We start from the raw sequence: 15,255 nt of genomic DNA on the forward strand, positions 1-15,255 counted from the left end.
ATATGTTAAAATTACATATACATGTATTACTGGATACTATTTCATAGTTTAGGGAAAAAATGCCCTAAACAGAAAGTTTTCTACACTTCCATCACTGTATTTTGTTTGGTTGGTTTTGGTTTTTTTGAGACAGGGTCTCCCTGTAGCCCCAGCTAGCCTGGAAACTCACCGTGTAGAACAGGCTAGCTTCAGTCTCACAGAGATCTATTTGAGTGGATCCACTTTGATCTCACAGAGATCCACTTGAGTGAGATCTTCTGAGTGCTGGGACTACAGGTGTGTAACACCATACCTGGCCATGCTTCACTGTATGTTTTAGCATGTTTACTTTGCTATTCAGATGTCCTCATCTGGAAAGTGAAGGGAACAGATTAATGTCATTGACTTGCTGCCTTGGTGGTGTTCTTTGGGCTGTGCTGCCTTGAGCTGTGACTGAGGATGCCTGTGTTCCTCCAGGGTGCACCCACAGCATCCTGCCACCTCCTCCCTGGGGATTTGTCTGGGGAGGCGATGCTAGATTTAGACACTTTTATAATCTTGCTGTTGTATGCCTTTTCCATCATAGCTCTTTTAACTTGCTTTTAAAGCTCTTTTTATATATCAGGTTTTCTTTGTTTTAAAGAGAAAACAGGAAAGGTTGGTGCTTCCTGCTCATAAAAACATCACTATCAAGGGGTTAAGAGATCCATAATCTGTTTTTATCAGTATTCTGTCTCCCAGAGGAAGGAAGCTATTTGTCATGGCCTTGAATTTATTTTCCGTTACAATTGGCTTCATTTAAAAAAAAAGTTATTATTTTTGAACAAAAGAGTCTTTGCAGTTGTTTTGTCTAAGATATAGTGACAAGCTTAGACTTTTAAATTATACAGTTAGAATTAATTTCATTTGTATCAGCGATTTTTAGATTGCTGATGTGGGGTATTGAATCTCATTTTGTTGACAATTGTAAACCAATAACATACAATTACCACTACTCAAAAATTGTTTCATTATTATTTTGAAAAATCTCTTTTTTTTTTTAAGTAAAGTTAAACACTGATAATCCAATCTTAGAGGTAAATATCTTAGCTATAACTTTAAAAGTTAAAATTAACTTTTAAATTTAATTATGAATATTTGGTGGATTTCTGTTGCAATGTGTTAACACCAGTCATATACAAGTAAACACATCATTTTCAGTTTTTTAAAAAAATTTTATTTATTTTGGTCTTTTTGAGACAGGGTCTCCCTGTAGCCCCAGCTGTCCTGGAACTCACTATGTAGACCAGGCTGGCCTGCCTCTGCCTCTCCTTTTCAGTTTTTAAATTAAAAGGCCTTAGTTTATTTTTGAGTTTAATTTAATTTTTAAAAATTTTTATAAATTAAAAAAAAATATTATTGTCTTTTTGAGATAGGGTCTCTCTGTAGTCTCAGCTGACCTGGAACTCACTTTGTAGACCAGGCTGGCCTGGAACTCACAGAAATCCACCTGCCTCTGCCTCCCAAGTGCTGGCATGCACCACTATAACCCGCTTTTATTTTTATTTTTAACTATGTGTATGCATGTATATCTGACTATGGGTTTGTGTACATGTATGTGGTGCCCTTGGAGGCCAGAAGAGGGCATTGGATCCCCTGGAGCCAGAGTTATAGGTGGTTGTAAGCTGTCTGTCCTAGTTTGATTCTCCATTGCTGTGGCAAAACACTCTGGCCAATACCAACTTGGGGAGGAAAGGGTTTATTCAGTTTATATCTCCCAGGTCACAGTTCATCAGGGCAGGAACCTGGTAGCAGGAGCTGGAGGCAGGCCATGGAGGAATGCTGCTTACTGACTTGCTGCCCTGGCTCCTGCTCAGCCTGCTTTCTTATGCAACACAGGCCCCCTGACCAGGGGTGGCACCACCCACAGTAGGCTGGGCCCTCCTATATCACTCAACAATCAAGAAGATGCCCTACAGACATGGCCACAGGCCTGTCCAATGGAGGCAATTCCCCAAATGAGGCTCCCTCAACCCAGGTGTGTCAAGTTCACACTAAAGCTATCCAGCACACTGCCCAATATGGGTGCTGGGAACCTAACACTTGTCCTCTTCAAGAGCAATACTTTCTTAACCACAGAGCCATCTCTCCAGCCCCTCTTATGGAATTTTAATTAGAAAAATTGATACCTCAAGTAAGTTCGCGCTCATACAATTTCACTGTTGTAGTAATGGATGCAGTTTATCTTGAGTTAGACAGTTGATAATTTGTATTTGTGTGTGTGTGTGTGTGTGTGTGTGTGTATGCTTGTGTATGGATGAGAGGGGACTAGGGTAGTGCCTTGGTCCCACACTTGAGGCTGTTCAAATGTGATGGATCTAGAGGATTGCATTTATATCTTTATTTTGGGGTTGGGCATAATTCAGCATCTTGCAGTCAGTCTTTATTGTATTCTTCAGTCCATTTCAAAGATTGATTCATGAAGATCTTATACTACTTGTGTTGCATTTCTGTAGATTGCCTTATATTTTGGATGTCTATTATAACTGCCCTTGGAAAGCCTTAACAAATAGTTTTAGTGTCTCAATGTGCTGTTGATTTTTAATGCTGATCCTCTTTGTAGCAATTTCACTGTTCATACTAAATTTAATAATTTGTGAATGTTTGGATTTCCTTTATACATACTCATAATTTCTGTGTAATGACAGCTGTGCCCGCCCCCATCTTTGCTTTTTGTTCACTCTTATTTGTCTAAGACCCCTGCTATAATCCTGCGTAAAAGAGGAAATTTTATTCTTGAATTCTGAAGGGAATTTCATGTTTTGTTATTGAGTATTTTTTTGTTTTGTTTTTGAGACAGAGTCTCCCTGTAGCCTAGCTGGCCTTGAACTCGCTATGTAGACCAGACTGGCCTCATCTCTCAGAGAGCTATCTGCCTCTGGCTCCTAAGTGCTGGAATTAAAGGTGTATGTGTGCCACATCCTGCCTGTTGTGGGGTTTTGTAAGTTTTTTTTTTTTTTTTTTAAATCAGGAACATTTTGAGAGATTTATTTCTTCTTACAAGTTAATTTTTTGGAAGGCTGTCATTTTTCCCTCTTAGTCCTTATTGTTTGTTTGTTTGTTTGATACCTGGTCTCTTGTAGCCCAAGCTGGCTTCTCAGTCTCGCTAGTTGGCTGAGGATGACCTTGAACGCCTGATTCTCCTGCTTCTACCTCCTAAGTACTGGAGTACATTTTATAAGCATTCACCATTGCTTAGCTCTTGCTTTAGACTTTGTGTTTCTCTTTCTGCTTTCTTTTCTAGTTAATATTTTAAATTACTTTTTCATTTGTTTGTTGAGACAAGGTCTTAGTATGCAGCCTTAACTAACCTGGAACTTGCTATGTAGATCAGGCTGGCCTTGAACTCACAGAGATCTGTCTACCTCTGCCACCATGCCTGGCTTAAAAGTACATTTATTTATTGTGTGTAGTTGTGTGTACACATGCGTTTAGTGGCCAGAGGACAACTTATGGGAGTTGACTTTCTCCTTCCACGATGTGGGTCAGAGGAATTGAGCTCAGGTTGTCAGGCTTGGCAGCATGTACCTTTACCTGCCGAGCATCTCAGTGACCTTCCGCTTTCTTTCGGTTTGGTTTATTTGGCCCCTTTTCAAGTCGACATCTTTAAAATAAGACCCCCCCATATTGTTTTCATTTCTCCTTTAGAACTTTCATTTAAACGTGCCATTTTAGTCTCTGTTTGTTCCATCAGGTTCTTGGGTGTTCTGTTACCATCGTGTCTGTTGTGTCTTTGTCATAGATTTCTTTTTTTGTAGTTGTTTTGAGACTTGATACCAAAGGTTATCTTAATATCTGGGACTGATTTGGGGGCTGGGATTTGGATGTATCTCTTCTGAGTCATTTTCAGTTTGCTTCTCTGAGTTTTCTGTCCCCCTGCATCACAGCTGATCGGTTCCATCTGAATTGCTTGGCCTGAGATTCCTGTGTGCATGGCCTAGAGCGCATTTTAGCTCCCAGGAGACTTGGTGGGTCTCTTTCTTGCAGATACTTTTGAAGACATGCAGAAATCTTTATGGTCTTCCTGGGTGTATAGTTGGGTTTTTCTTTTGTTTTCTTGTGACACTTTACTTTGAGAAAGTAGTTTTCTGGAGTTCCCAGTTAGGCAAGGCTCTTGGTTCCACTTCCCAAAATCAGATGAAAAGCCAGAGCCTGCTGTGATGCAGTCCCTGCCCCAGTGGGCTGCCCTCTTCCAGCTGAGTGAAGGTTGAGGCTTTCAGTTCTTGCATTTGGGGCCTACGGGAATTCCTGAAGTTTCTCAGTGATCAGACACATGCATGCACACACATATACACACATATGCACACCTTTTTCTTTGGTTTAAAATACATTTATAGCAGGAAGGATTTTTTTTTAAACGTAAAAATTTTTTGTTATTTTTATTTTATGTGTATGTGTGTATTGCTTGCATGTAGGTAAGTGTACCCGGGTCGTGCAGTGCCTGCGGAGGTCATCAGAAGAGGCTGTCGGATCCTCTGGGACTGGAGTTACGGACAGTTGTTAGCTGCCATGTGGGTACTGGGATTCGAACCCTGGTCTTCTGCAAGAACAACCAGTGTTCTTAACCACTGAGCCATCTCTCTAGCCCCAGAAGGATTTTTAAAAGTATTTTTTTGAGACAGTATCTTCCTTGTAGCCTCAGCTGGCTTGGAACTCTCTATGCAGACCAGGCTGGCCTCAATCTCACAGAGATCCTCCTGCCTCTGCCTCTTGAATGCTGTAACTAAAGTGTGTGCCACTAGGCCTGACCAAAGATTATTTTTTAAACTTAAAAAAAAAAAAATTTCTGTTTTGGTCTTTTTCAGATAGGGTCTCCCTGTAGTCCCAGCTGGCCTGGAACTCGTTATGTAGAACAGGCCAGCCTGGATCTCACAGAAATCCATTTGCCTGCTTCTGCCTCCCATAAACTTTATTTTGTATGTGTATATGTGTGTGTATGCATGCATACACATACATATGTGCCATACTCCATATGGACAACATTTGAGAGTTGGACATTTGCTCATAAGACAACATTTGAGAGTTGATTTTCTCCTTCCATCATGGGTTCCAGAGATTAACCCAGGTCTTCAGGCTTGAGCCACAAGTGCCTTTACTGGGCGAGCCATCTTGCTGTTCCCCTCAACACCACTTTCTTTTTTTTTTTTGGTCTTTTTGAGACAGGGTCTCTCTGTAGCCCCAGCTGTCCTGGAACTTACTGTGTAGACCAGGCTGGCCTTGAACTCACAGAGATCCTCCTGCCTCTGCCTCCTGAGTGCTGGGATTAAAGGCGTGCACCACCATGCCCGGCCTCCCCCTGACTTTCTTTTTTAAAAGGTAGAGTCTTGCTGTGTTAGCCTGGTACTTGCTATGTAGACCAAACTGGCCTTGACTTCTTGGAAATCCTCCCGACAGTCTCCCCAGTGCTGGGATTAGAGATGTGGGCTATCATGCCTGGCTAGGATTCTGTAGTAACTCAGACCCCTGTCCTCAAAGGTATCCAAATCATAATTTGTGGATTCAGCCATGTCTTGAATATGCTTTTCAGTCTACCCCATTATTCCAACTAGTCAATCATTCAAAACCTCACCAAAAATTTCCTATTGTTAAAAAATTACTGTGGCTGGGCGTGGTGGCGCACGCCTTTAATCCCAGCACTTGGGAGGCAGAGACAGGCGGATCTCTGTGAGTTGAAGGTCAGCCTGGTCTACATAGTAAGTTCCAGGACAGCTGAGGCTACAGGGAGACCCTGTCTCAAAAAGACCAAAAGAAAAAAATTGCTGTGGGTGTAGTGGCTTAAAACAGCACCAGCTTACACTCCCAATTTCAGAGGTCAGAAGTCCAGTATGGATCTCTGGCTGTAGTGTTCTGGAAGCCCCATGAGAGACTCTGTTCCCTCACATCTAGATTTGTACATCCCTTAGCACAGAGCCTCTTCATCTTCAGTGCAGCAGCCCATCCTGAACCCTTAGACTATGGCCTCATCACTCAGCATTGTCCTTTTCTGACTCTGACTCTCTTGCCTTTTATAAGGATTCTGTGATTACATAAGGCTTATTTGGATAACCCAGAATAACCCCTTTTTTGAGATTCTTAATTTAATCCTATCTTCCAAGTCCCCTTAGCCAATTGGAGAATTCAACTCATGGCCGTGGAAATCCGCCCTTGGAGCTGGGCATTGGGGTGTACCCTGTAGTCATAGAGAGCTGCTCGAGTCCAACAGTTGGCAGTCAGCTGGGACAATAGTGAGACCTCATCTCACAAAGGGGAGTCTTTTCTTCAGTAGCACTATATTTTCTTTGCATTCTTTGGCTTATTCTATTTACATAGTGTTTATGTATCTATTTATTTGTTTGTTTATTTATTGTTCAGTACTCTGATTCACTTTGTAAAAACCTCTGATAAACCCCTGGTAACTTTTCATTCTTTTCTCTACTGACTTCAAGAGCAAAGGTCAGTAAACTATAGCCCACAAGCTAAGTCCATCCGTTGTCCTACTTTGGTTTAGCATGCAAAAAAACAAAACTTCAACAAAACAAAACCGAAAAATCAGGAGGAAAAGGGTGTTTTTAGAACATGGCCCTGCTCATTCATTTTCTAGAGTACTTTTGTGTGCAATATCAGAATTGGATGATTGTGGCAGGGGTCATGATCTATAAAGCCAGGTTAGGTATCACGAAAATGTGATACTGTTCTAACAGGCATGCCCCATCTTTAAGTGTAGCACATGATCAGCAGCAGTCATTTGTTGATGAATAGTGCCTGTATTAGTCAGGGTTCTCTAAAGAAACAGAACTGATACAGTGAATACACATACATACAGGGATTTGTTAGGTTAGCTTACAGGGCAGAGTCTGAGTAGCCCAACAATGGCTGCGCCGCACTGGAGAGGCTGAGAATCCTGTAGTTGCTCAGTCCATGAGGCTGGATGTCTCAGCAGTCCCAGTCTGGTGCTGGAAGCCTGAAGGATTCCTGCTGGTTTTAAGTCTATGTTGGAATCTGAAGAAGTTGGTTCTGCTATCAGTGCAGGAATGCTACACCAGTGAGAGAGAAGACAAGCAGGCCAAAAGCAAAAGCTCCCTTCTGCCATGGCCTTTTATATGGGCCGCCATCAGAAGGTAACGTTGAGGCCAGCCTGGCCTAGTGAGTTCCAGGCCAGCTGGGGCTACAGAGAGACCCTGTCTCAAAACAAACAAACAAACAAAAAATCCTATTAATCTTTAAAACCATGGCCGGGGTGGGGGTAGAGGAATGTGCGTATGTGTGCATGTGGAGATCAGAGGACAGCTTTTGGGAGTTGGTTCTCATCTTCACCTTGTTGAGGTAGGCTCTCTCTTGTAACTGCCACTGTGCTGCATACTCTACGCTAGCTGACTGGAGAGCATCTAGCTGATTCTGTTCTTTTAGCCTCCCATCTGTCTGTAGGAGTGCTGGGATTACAGATGCATACCACCACATCTCGCTTTTTACTGGGTTCCAGGATCAAACTAGAGTCAGGCTTGTGTGACAACCGCTTTTGCCTGCTAAGCCACCTCTTTAGCCCAGAAGAATTTTTTATATTAGATGAAATATAGACTGGTGGTCTTGCCCCATGAGTTCACATGAATTAGTGAATGAGTGTCCCACCTGGGTCTTGATGTTGGCTGGAGGGATGGTTAATCTTCTGTGGCCACATGGACAGGCTCGGTTCCCAGTTGTATCAAACACTAATCTAGATACTGCTTTGAGGATATTTTATAGCTATAATCAATGTTTGCAATCAGTTGGTGGGATCAAGTCTGGGTGGGCCTGTGCGTTAGTGCAAGCCTTCACATCCCCTGAGGTTTCCCAGTGAAAAAGACGTTTTGCCCAGGCTTCCAGTCTGCTGGTCTGCCCTACAGATTTCTGATTTGCCAGTACCAGTTGTGTAAGTCAATTCTTAAAACCTATCTTGTCTTGGCTTCATTTTCTCTTGTTAAACAGATATAGATGCAGGTATTTTCCATTGGTTCTGATTTTCTAGAGACCTCTAACTGCTCCGCAAGATACTCTGATATGTGTGCCTGTGGTCCATCTTCTGTGCCTGGTACCAAGATGTAGCAGTGAAGCTAAGCCTGGTGGAGGCGAGGTCCTTCTTCACACCTCCCTCTCAGGCTTCTGCTTTTTCAGCTTGTAGAAGAAAATACGTTATATTTGGATGTTACAAAGTCAGAAATAGTCTCACTTGCAAAGGGGCAGAGGACTTTTTCTCAGTTCACAATTGTTTAAAACTGTGAGATGACTATGAGACAAGGATGGTAAAAATTAAATAAGAACTGACAGGAGCAGTTGAAAAGTGAGAGAGTTTTCCTATCTTTCCTTTGCAAACAAAAGCTTTCTGTGTATAAGGCTGTGGTAGTGGAGACCACCAGGTCCTTCGAATCCCTAAGCTTGTTCTGGGCTGCCAAGAATTTTTTTTTTTTTTTGGTCTTTTTTGAGACAGGGTCTCCCTGTAGTGTGGCTGGCCTGGAACTCACTATGTAGACCAGGCTGACGTTGAACTCACCAAGATCTGCCTGCCTCTGCCTCCTAAGTGCTGGGATTAAAAGCATGAGCCACCACACCTGGCTGGATGGCTTTTTTCTTTTTTTAATATTTTATTTATTATTTTTATTTTATGTGTATGAGGGTATTGCCTGCATGTAGGTAAGTGCACTCATGTCGTGCAATGCCCGGGAGGATAGAAGAGGCTGTAGGATCCCCTGGAACTGGAGCTACGGACAGTTGTTATGTGGGTGTGGGATTTGAACCTGGGTGTTTTACAAGAACAACCAGTGTTCTTAACTGCTGAGCCATCTCTCCAGCCCCACTGGATGGTTTCTTTTATCCTCATGCTTTGGCTCTTTGTCCAAGATATAAAACTATTTTAGATAAAAATACACATAGATGCACAAAATTTGGCAGTTTTGCTTGCAAATTACATATGTAAATACTTTTATTTCCTAGTAAATATAAAACCTGTTTAGTAAACTATTGTTTTGTGCATGAATGGTAATGCATATAAGCAGGAAAAAAAAAAACTTTGAGTAGTAGTTTTTGTGTTTTTAAATTTTGTTTTGTTTGAGACAATGTCTCCGTGTAGCTCTAGCTGGCATGGAACTTGCTGTATAGATCTGCCTGCCTCTGCCTCCCAAGTGCTGACTAAAGGTGTGCATTACCACACCCAGCTTTTGTTGTTGCTTTAAAAATATTTTATTTATTTTTATTTTATGTGTATGAGTTCATTGCCTGAACTCACATGTCATGCAGTAGCTTTTGAGGTCAAAAGAGGGCGTTGGATCCCCTGGAACTGGAGTTACAGACTGTTGTTAGCTGCCATGTTGGTACTAGGAACTTGGGTCTTCTGTAAGAGTGGCCAATACTCTTAACTGCTGAGCCATCTTTCCAGCCCTCTGTTGTTTTTATAGACAGAGTCCCTCTGTAGCTCCAGCTGAATTTTTATGTTTCTAAATAGAGTTTACCAAGATTTTAAGTAATGTGATGGTAGAAAACCTTTAAAAAATTTTTTTTTGTATTTTGATCTTCCAAACTGAATATTGTACTCTACATTTCTCCAGGAGATGGTGAAGGTGCTCTCTCCTGTTCTACAAACTCTCCTCTACCCCTTCTCTGAAACCTGATTATGTTATATCTTATGTGGGTTAATAATAATCCTTATATGTTTTACTAATTATTTGTAATTAAAAAAATTTTTTTTTTTAAATTTGAGTTTTTGTAAGTCCTGACCATTAGACACATGTGTTGTACCTCTTCTGTTAGTGTTTGATAAACCTGTAAATAAAAAGACTAGAATATAACCTGATTTCTTCTTGCTCAAATGCCATTTCATTTTAAATAGTGACGCTTTTCACTGTGATGGTTTTAATGGTTTCTTATCCCTGTTTACATTCTAACATACTTGATGGTGACTACAGTTCACTTCATCAGTAGTTCTGGAAATGATTTTTGACTGTTCCCCAGGGATCAGGGCCTGTGATGAGTTTTGGGGATATCAGGAGGTAAGAAGAGTCCTTCCCCTCAAGTTTCCCCCAGGCTCCTAGAGAGACAGACATGAAAACAGATTGTGAATGCTAGAAAGGGGACAATGGAACTACTTTGAAGGAACACAGATTGCCAGGGGAGGGAGGGATTGGCTCGGCCTTTCAGAGAGTGGGAGGACGGAGAGGGCTGTAGTCCAACTGAGCTTTGAAGGAAAATGATAAACAATTTTCATATGAACAGATTGGAGTGAGGGACTGTGTTGATGCCTGTAAGTTTTACAGATACTTGCTGCCCCAGTGTAAAGTAGCATGTGTTTAGGCTTGGTAAGAGGATGATCTCAGACTCTGGTCAGTTTTTCGATTGTTAGTCCTTTTTTTTAAGTGTGACTGAAGTGTTTAATGAATGAAAACAGTGCTACCCACTGAGATTTGTGTGTGTTCTTTCAGCTTTCTGTATGTATGGGTTTCACATTTCATGGATTCAACCAACTAGATAAAAAGTATTCAGAAAAAAATTGCCTCATGAGCAAACACTTTGGTTGTCATTATTCCCCTAACAATACTGGGTAGCAAGTATTTGCATAGCACTGATTGCATTTGCAGTTTTAAGTCATCTAGGGATGATTTGAAGTTTATAGGAAGGAATCCAGAGGATTTTGGTGTGTATGGCAGGTTCTAGAACCAACTCTCTGCCGATCCTGAGGGCCTATTGCCATTGGGGGATAATAAGATGAAAACAACCTGAGCAGTGTTGGGGTTCTATAACCGAACCTTTCTCCTTCTCTCTCCTTGAAGCTGGTTAGTCTCCTGCTGATTGGGATTGCTGCGTGGGGCATCGGCTTCGGGTTGATCTCCAGTCTCCGCGTGGTGGGTGTGGTCATCGCAGTGGGCATCTTCTTGTTCCTCATCGCATTGGTGGGGCTCATCGGAGCTGTAAAACACCATCAGGTGTTGCTATTTTTTGTATCCTTTTTTAAAAGCAGGACTTTTACTTCAAGCCGGTGGAAGTCTCACTCATGACTGATTACTGTTTCAGTGGTTGCTACTTATTTAATGTTAACATTAGGAAATGAATGGGCAGGAATCAGCTCCTAGAAGGGCTTTGTAGAAACTGTTTCAAAGCTAAAGTTGTATGTTTAGGTGTTCCCAGTCCTTCCTTGTCACATCTGAAAGTATTCTACAAGTTTGGTGCGGTCCAGACTCTCTTTGGCAAATTCAGAGTTAAACTGTATGTACTCATTCAATGACTTCTGGGCCATCTCCAACATATTAATGTTTGGCTGAGAATTTAGCAGTGTATTCTCTAGACATAGTATTAAGAAACATGCATACATACACAGACATATTATTTTATAGATTTCAAAATTTGTATTTTACTTTGAATGAAATTCTAGTAAATGTGTATTGTTTTGAAGGATTATTTCTGATTTTGTTTCTGTTTTTTTGAGATAGGGTCTCAGTATCCTGGGCTACCCAAGTACATATCATGTAGACCAGGCTGGCCTCAAACTGGGGCAGTCCTCCTGCCTCTGCTTCCTGAGTGATGGGACTGCAGGTGCTAGCCACTGTGCATGGTGTACATAATTATTTTATTATAATTATAATTATTCTGTTTTCCATTTGAATTTATAGTTGCATTATAGTTGCAGTGTATTAGTGAAATAGTGATGATGTGTATCCCCTTGAACTTTCTTTAGGTGTCATTTGTTCTGTATCTGAGTGAACTGCTTCTAGTGCATTTGAAAATTACATCATCACTCCTGCTTTATACTATTTTCAGAGTATTTGGAATGTCTTTGGGCCAGCAAGATGACTTAGCAGGTAAAGGCAATTGCTGCCAAGCCTTACCTTACTTTGATCCCTGGCACCCACACAGTGGAAAGAGAGAACTGACTCCTGCAAGTTGTCCTTTGACTTCCACATACACACCATGGCACATGGGTTCCCAGATACACATACATGCTAACAGAATGAATGAATAAATATAATAATAAAGAAGTCCTTAACTTGTAACTCTCAGTATATGATCATTCTCCTCCTTGTATTTATTGTTCAGTTTTCTGTATCTTGTGCTTGTTTAGCCCTGAATCAGGACCAACAGGTAAGCGAAGATTTTTTTTCTTCTACTTTATTATACCACGTGGCATGTGTATGAAAAAGAGTGAGAAATGACTGGAGTGTAGCGCAATTTCTTCTTGCCCAGAATGCCGTTTTACCCCAGTATCTAAATCTCTTATTCCTGAGTAAGTTAGTGGAATTGGTTGTAGCCAAAGATGCCATCAAGACCTAGCTATTTTTGTATCCTTAAACTAAGACTTAGCTCTCATTGGGTAAAAATTGCTACTGCTAAAAAACGCTTACCCAGTGTTTCCCTGCTGTTATGCACTGAGACATTGTTCCAGAGCGTCTGTGGCTCCTGTGTAGCAATTACTCTTTTCAAACTCTTAATGTGTAGAGAAAATACAGGTATCTGTCCTAAGGCAATACACTTAGAGAATTATGTTTTTGAACCAAGCACTGCTTTTTAAATTGCTTATAAAAACTAAGACTTTTTCTATTCATAGGACAGAAATATACCTTAGTTTTTGTTGCAGATTAAGAAATAAGCCTTTGAAAAAGTGCAATAATTTTTTAGAGAGTATTGATTTTTTTTGTATACTACTAAAAACTGTAGGTTCTAGCTGTCTACATTTTTTTTTTTTTATTTTTTCAAAACAGGGTCTCCCTGTAGCCTCAATTGGCTTGAAACGCATTATGTAGACCAGGCTGGCCTTGACGTCACAGAGATCCACCTGTCTCTGCCTCCCAAGTGCTGGGACTACAGGGGTGCGCCACCATGCCCAGCTCTAGCTGTCTGCATTTTATGCAGGGATGATATGTTGTAATATATACATGAACTGCATTTTATAGGGTCAGCTTCTGGAGGTTGGTTGGAACAACACAGCAAGTGCTCGAAATGACATCCAGAGAAATTTGAACTGCTGTGGGTTTCGAAGTTTTAATCCAAATGACACCTGTCTGGCTGTAAGTCCAAAGTATAAAGGTTTTATTTTTTCCCCTTGTATCACATACTGATTAATGATTAACGGGTAAGAAATGGACTTTCTGATGATGAATTATATTTTGAAATTATTTTACATATGCCTTTGCTGGTTCCAGTGTCCAGTAAGATATACAGCTTTTATTTTCTTGCCTTTAATTCTTTCTCATTTGACTCTTTCCTCAAACAAGTTGTAAAAGAGAAGATAGATAGGTCTTAGAGAGATCTTTTTTTTTTTTTCAGCAAAGCAGGGAAGTAGCAGGAGAAGGGTGTAGTATAGTCAATTGATTCTTTTTAAAAATTAAAAAAATTATTTTTATTTCATATGTAATGAGTACATTGCCTGCATGTATGTAAGTGCACCTGTATTGTGCAATGCCCACGGAGGTCAGAAGAGGGTGTCGGATCCCTTGGAACTGGATGGTTGTTAGCCAACATGTGGGTGCTAGGAGTTGAACCCAGGTCCTCTGCAAGAGCAGTTAGTGCTCTTAATTGCTGAGCCATCTCTCCACCCCGTAAATTGATTCTCTTAACTAGCCAAACACCTCCAAGGTAGAGGACATGTAGAACCATCTCCTCTCTTTCCCTTCTTCCCTGTAACAATTTTTTACCCATTCTCTTTGGAACTGAGCTACTGATGGACCAATGGGATCTGTGTTCATGTCTCACATGAGACTCGACCTCTAGTCTTACATGTGGAAGAGCTCAGGGCATGACTCTTCCAGAAAGTTTGCATGTGGTTGTGTTTTGAGACACTCCTTACCACCTCTCTGAACCCCATGTTGAATATGTCTTCAGTGAGGCCTCTTTTGTGACATTATTTCTTTGTAGGAGCCTGTATTAATTTTCTATTTCTGTATAACTCATTTGCGCAAATTTCATGGTCTAAAATGATATTTATTTATTCTCATTCAGTTTCCATGGGCGTCTTCGTGTGCTTAGCTGAGTCCTCTGTTTAGGTGTCTTCCTTTTTTTTCTTTCTGTTGTAATAAAATCCCTGACAAAAGCAACTTAAGGGAGAAAGGGTTCATTTTGACTCACAGGTCCAGGGTACAGTCCATCGTGGCAGGGGAGTCACAGCAGCAGGAGCCTGAAGGAGCTGCTCACATGCTCCATAGTCAGATGAAGAACGCAACAGATGCATGCGTGCTAGTGCTCAGTTCACTTTTTCCCCTCTTCTGTAGTCCAGGATCACCTGCCTAGGGAATGGTTTGGCCCATAATCAAGATGGATGTTCCTACATCAATGAACATAATCAAGACAGTCTCTTACAGACATCCTCAGAGGCCTATCTCCTGATTCTATGTTTTGTCAAGTAGCCAATTAACATTAACCATCACATCAGATTTCTCTGAGGCTGAAATTCATGTGAGGAGTGGTGTTCTTGTCGCTCACTCAGTGGTTGTAGAATTTGGTTTCTTATAGTTGTAGGATTACAACCTTGCCTGGTGGCTGTCAGCTGGGAATCTCAGTCACAATACAACAGCATCAAAATCAGCATGAGAGTCTCTTTGTTCTAATAGTATAGTTAGAGTGCAGCCTGGATATGAGAATGGTTAAACCATCATATTCAGAGGTCTTCACCCTCAGGGTCATGACCCTACAGCATATGCACAGGGGGTGGCCATCTTGGAAATTTGCATGCATCTAAAAAATCCATGGAAAACTGAAATAATACCCCAGACTTGAATTTTGTCTGTGTGTAGTTTTTATGGGCTTTTGTAACAGTACTCTGAAATAACGAGTCTTTTCTTTAATTCATACAGAGCTGTATTAAAAGTAGCCAACAGTGCCCACCTTGTGCCCCAATAATTGGAGAGTATGCTGGAGAGGTTTTGAGATTTGTGGGTGGCATTGGCCTGTTCTTCAGTTTCACAGAGGTATGTCTTTCCCCCTTTGTCACAGGAAATCTTGCTTTGTATGGCAAGAGGACAGGACCTTGTATTTTGGTATAACAATTTTTCAAAAGCATCATTCAGTACATGTTTTCCATGTGAACTCACAGGAAGACAGTGGACCCAGGCTTGGAATCTAGCATTAACTTTATGATGGGGTGATGGGGTGACATGTTTGATCTGTTTGGTACTATGTAAAGTGTGGTGTGCACGCCTGTACTCTCAGCACTTGGGAGGCAGAGGCAGGTGGATCTCTGTGAGTTCCAGGTCAACTGGGGCTACAGGTTTCAAAAAGACCAAAAAAAAAAAAAAAAAAAAAAAAAAA

At 41.1% G+C, this 15,255-nt stretch overlaps 1 protein-coding gene across 1 annotated transcript in view; it reads left to right on the forward strand.

Annotated features, from left to right (window-relative positions):
- Tspan13 (tetraspanin 13) overlaps window positions 1-15,255 on the forward strand; it is a 34,326-nt gene that overhangs the window by 14,158 nt on the left and 4,913 nt on the right. The window contains exons 2-5 of the mRNA XM_008849957.3: window positions 10,791-10,958; window positions 12,016-12,096; window positions 12,906-13,019; window positions 14,802-14,915. Coding sequence (XP_008848179.1) covers window positions 10,791-10,958; window positions 12,016-12,096; window positions 12,906-13,019; window positions 14,802-14,915 — 477 coding nt within the window. The remainder of the gene's footprint in view (window positions 1-10,790; window positions 10,959-12,015; window positions 12,097-12,905; window positions 13,020-14,801; window positions 14,916-15,255) is intronic.

This window comes from Nannospalax galili, unplaced genomic scaffold, assembly GCF_000622305.1.
Source record: "Nannospalax galili isolate Female #2095 unplaced genomic scaffold, S.galili_v1.0 scaffold1405, whole genome shotgun sequence".
Taxonomy (NCBI): Eukaryota; Metazoa; Chordata; class Mammalia; order Rodentia; family Spalacidae; genus Nannospalax; species Nannospalax galili.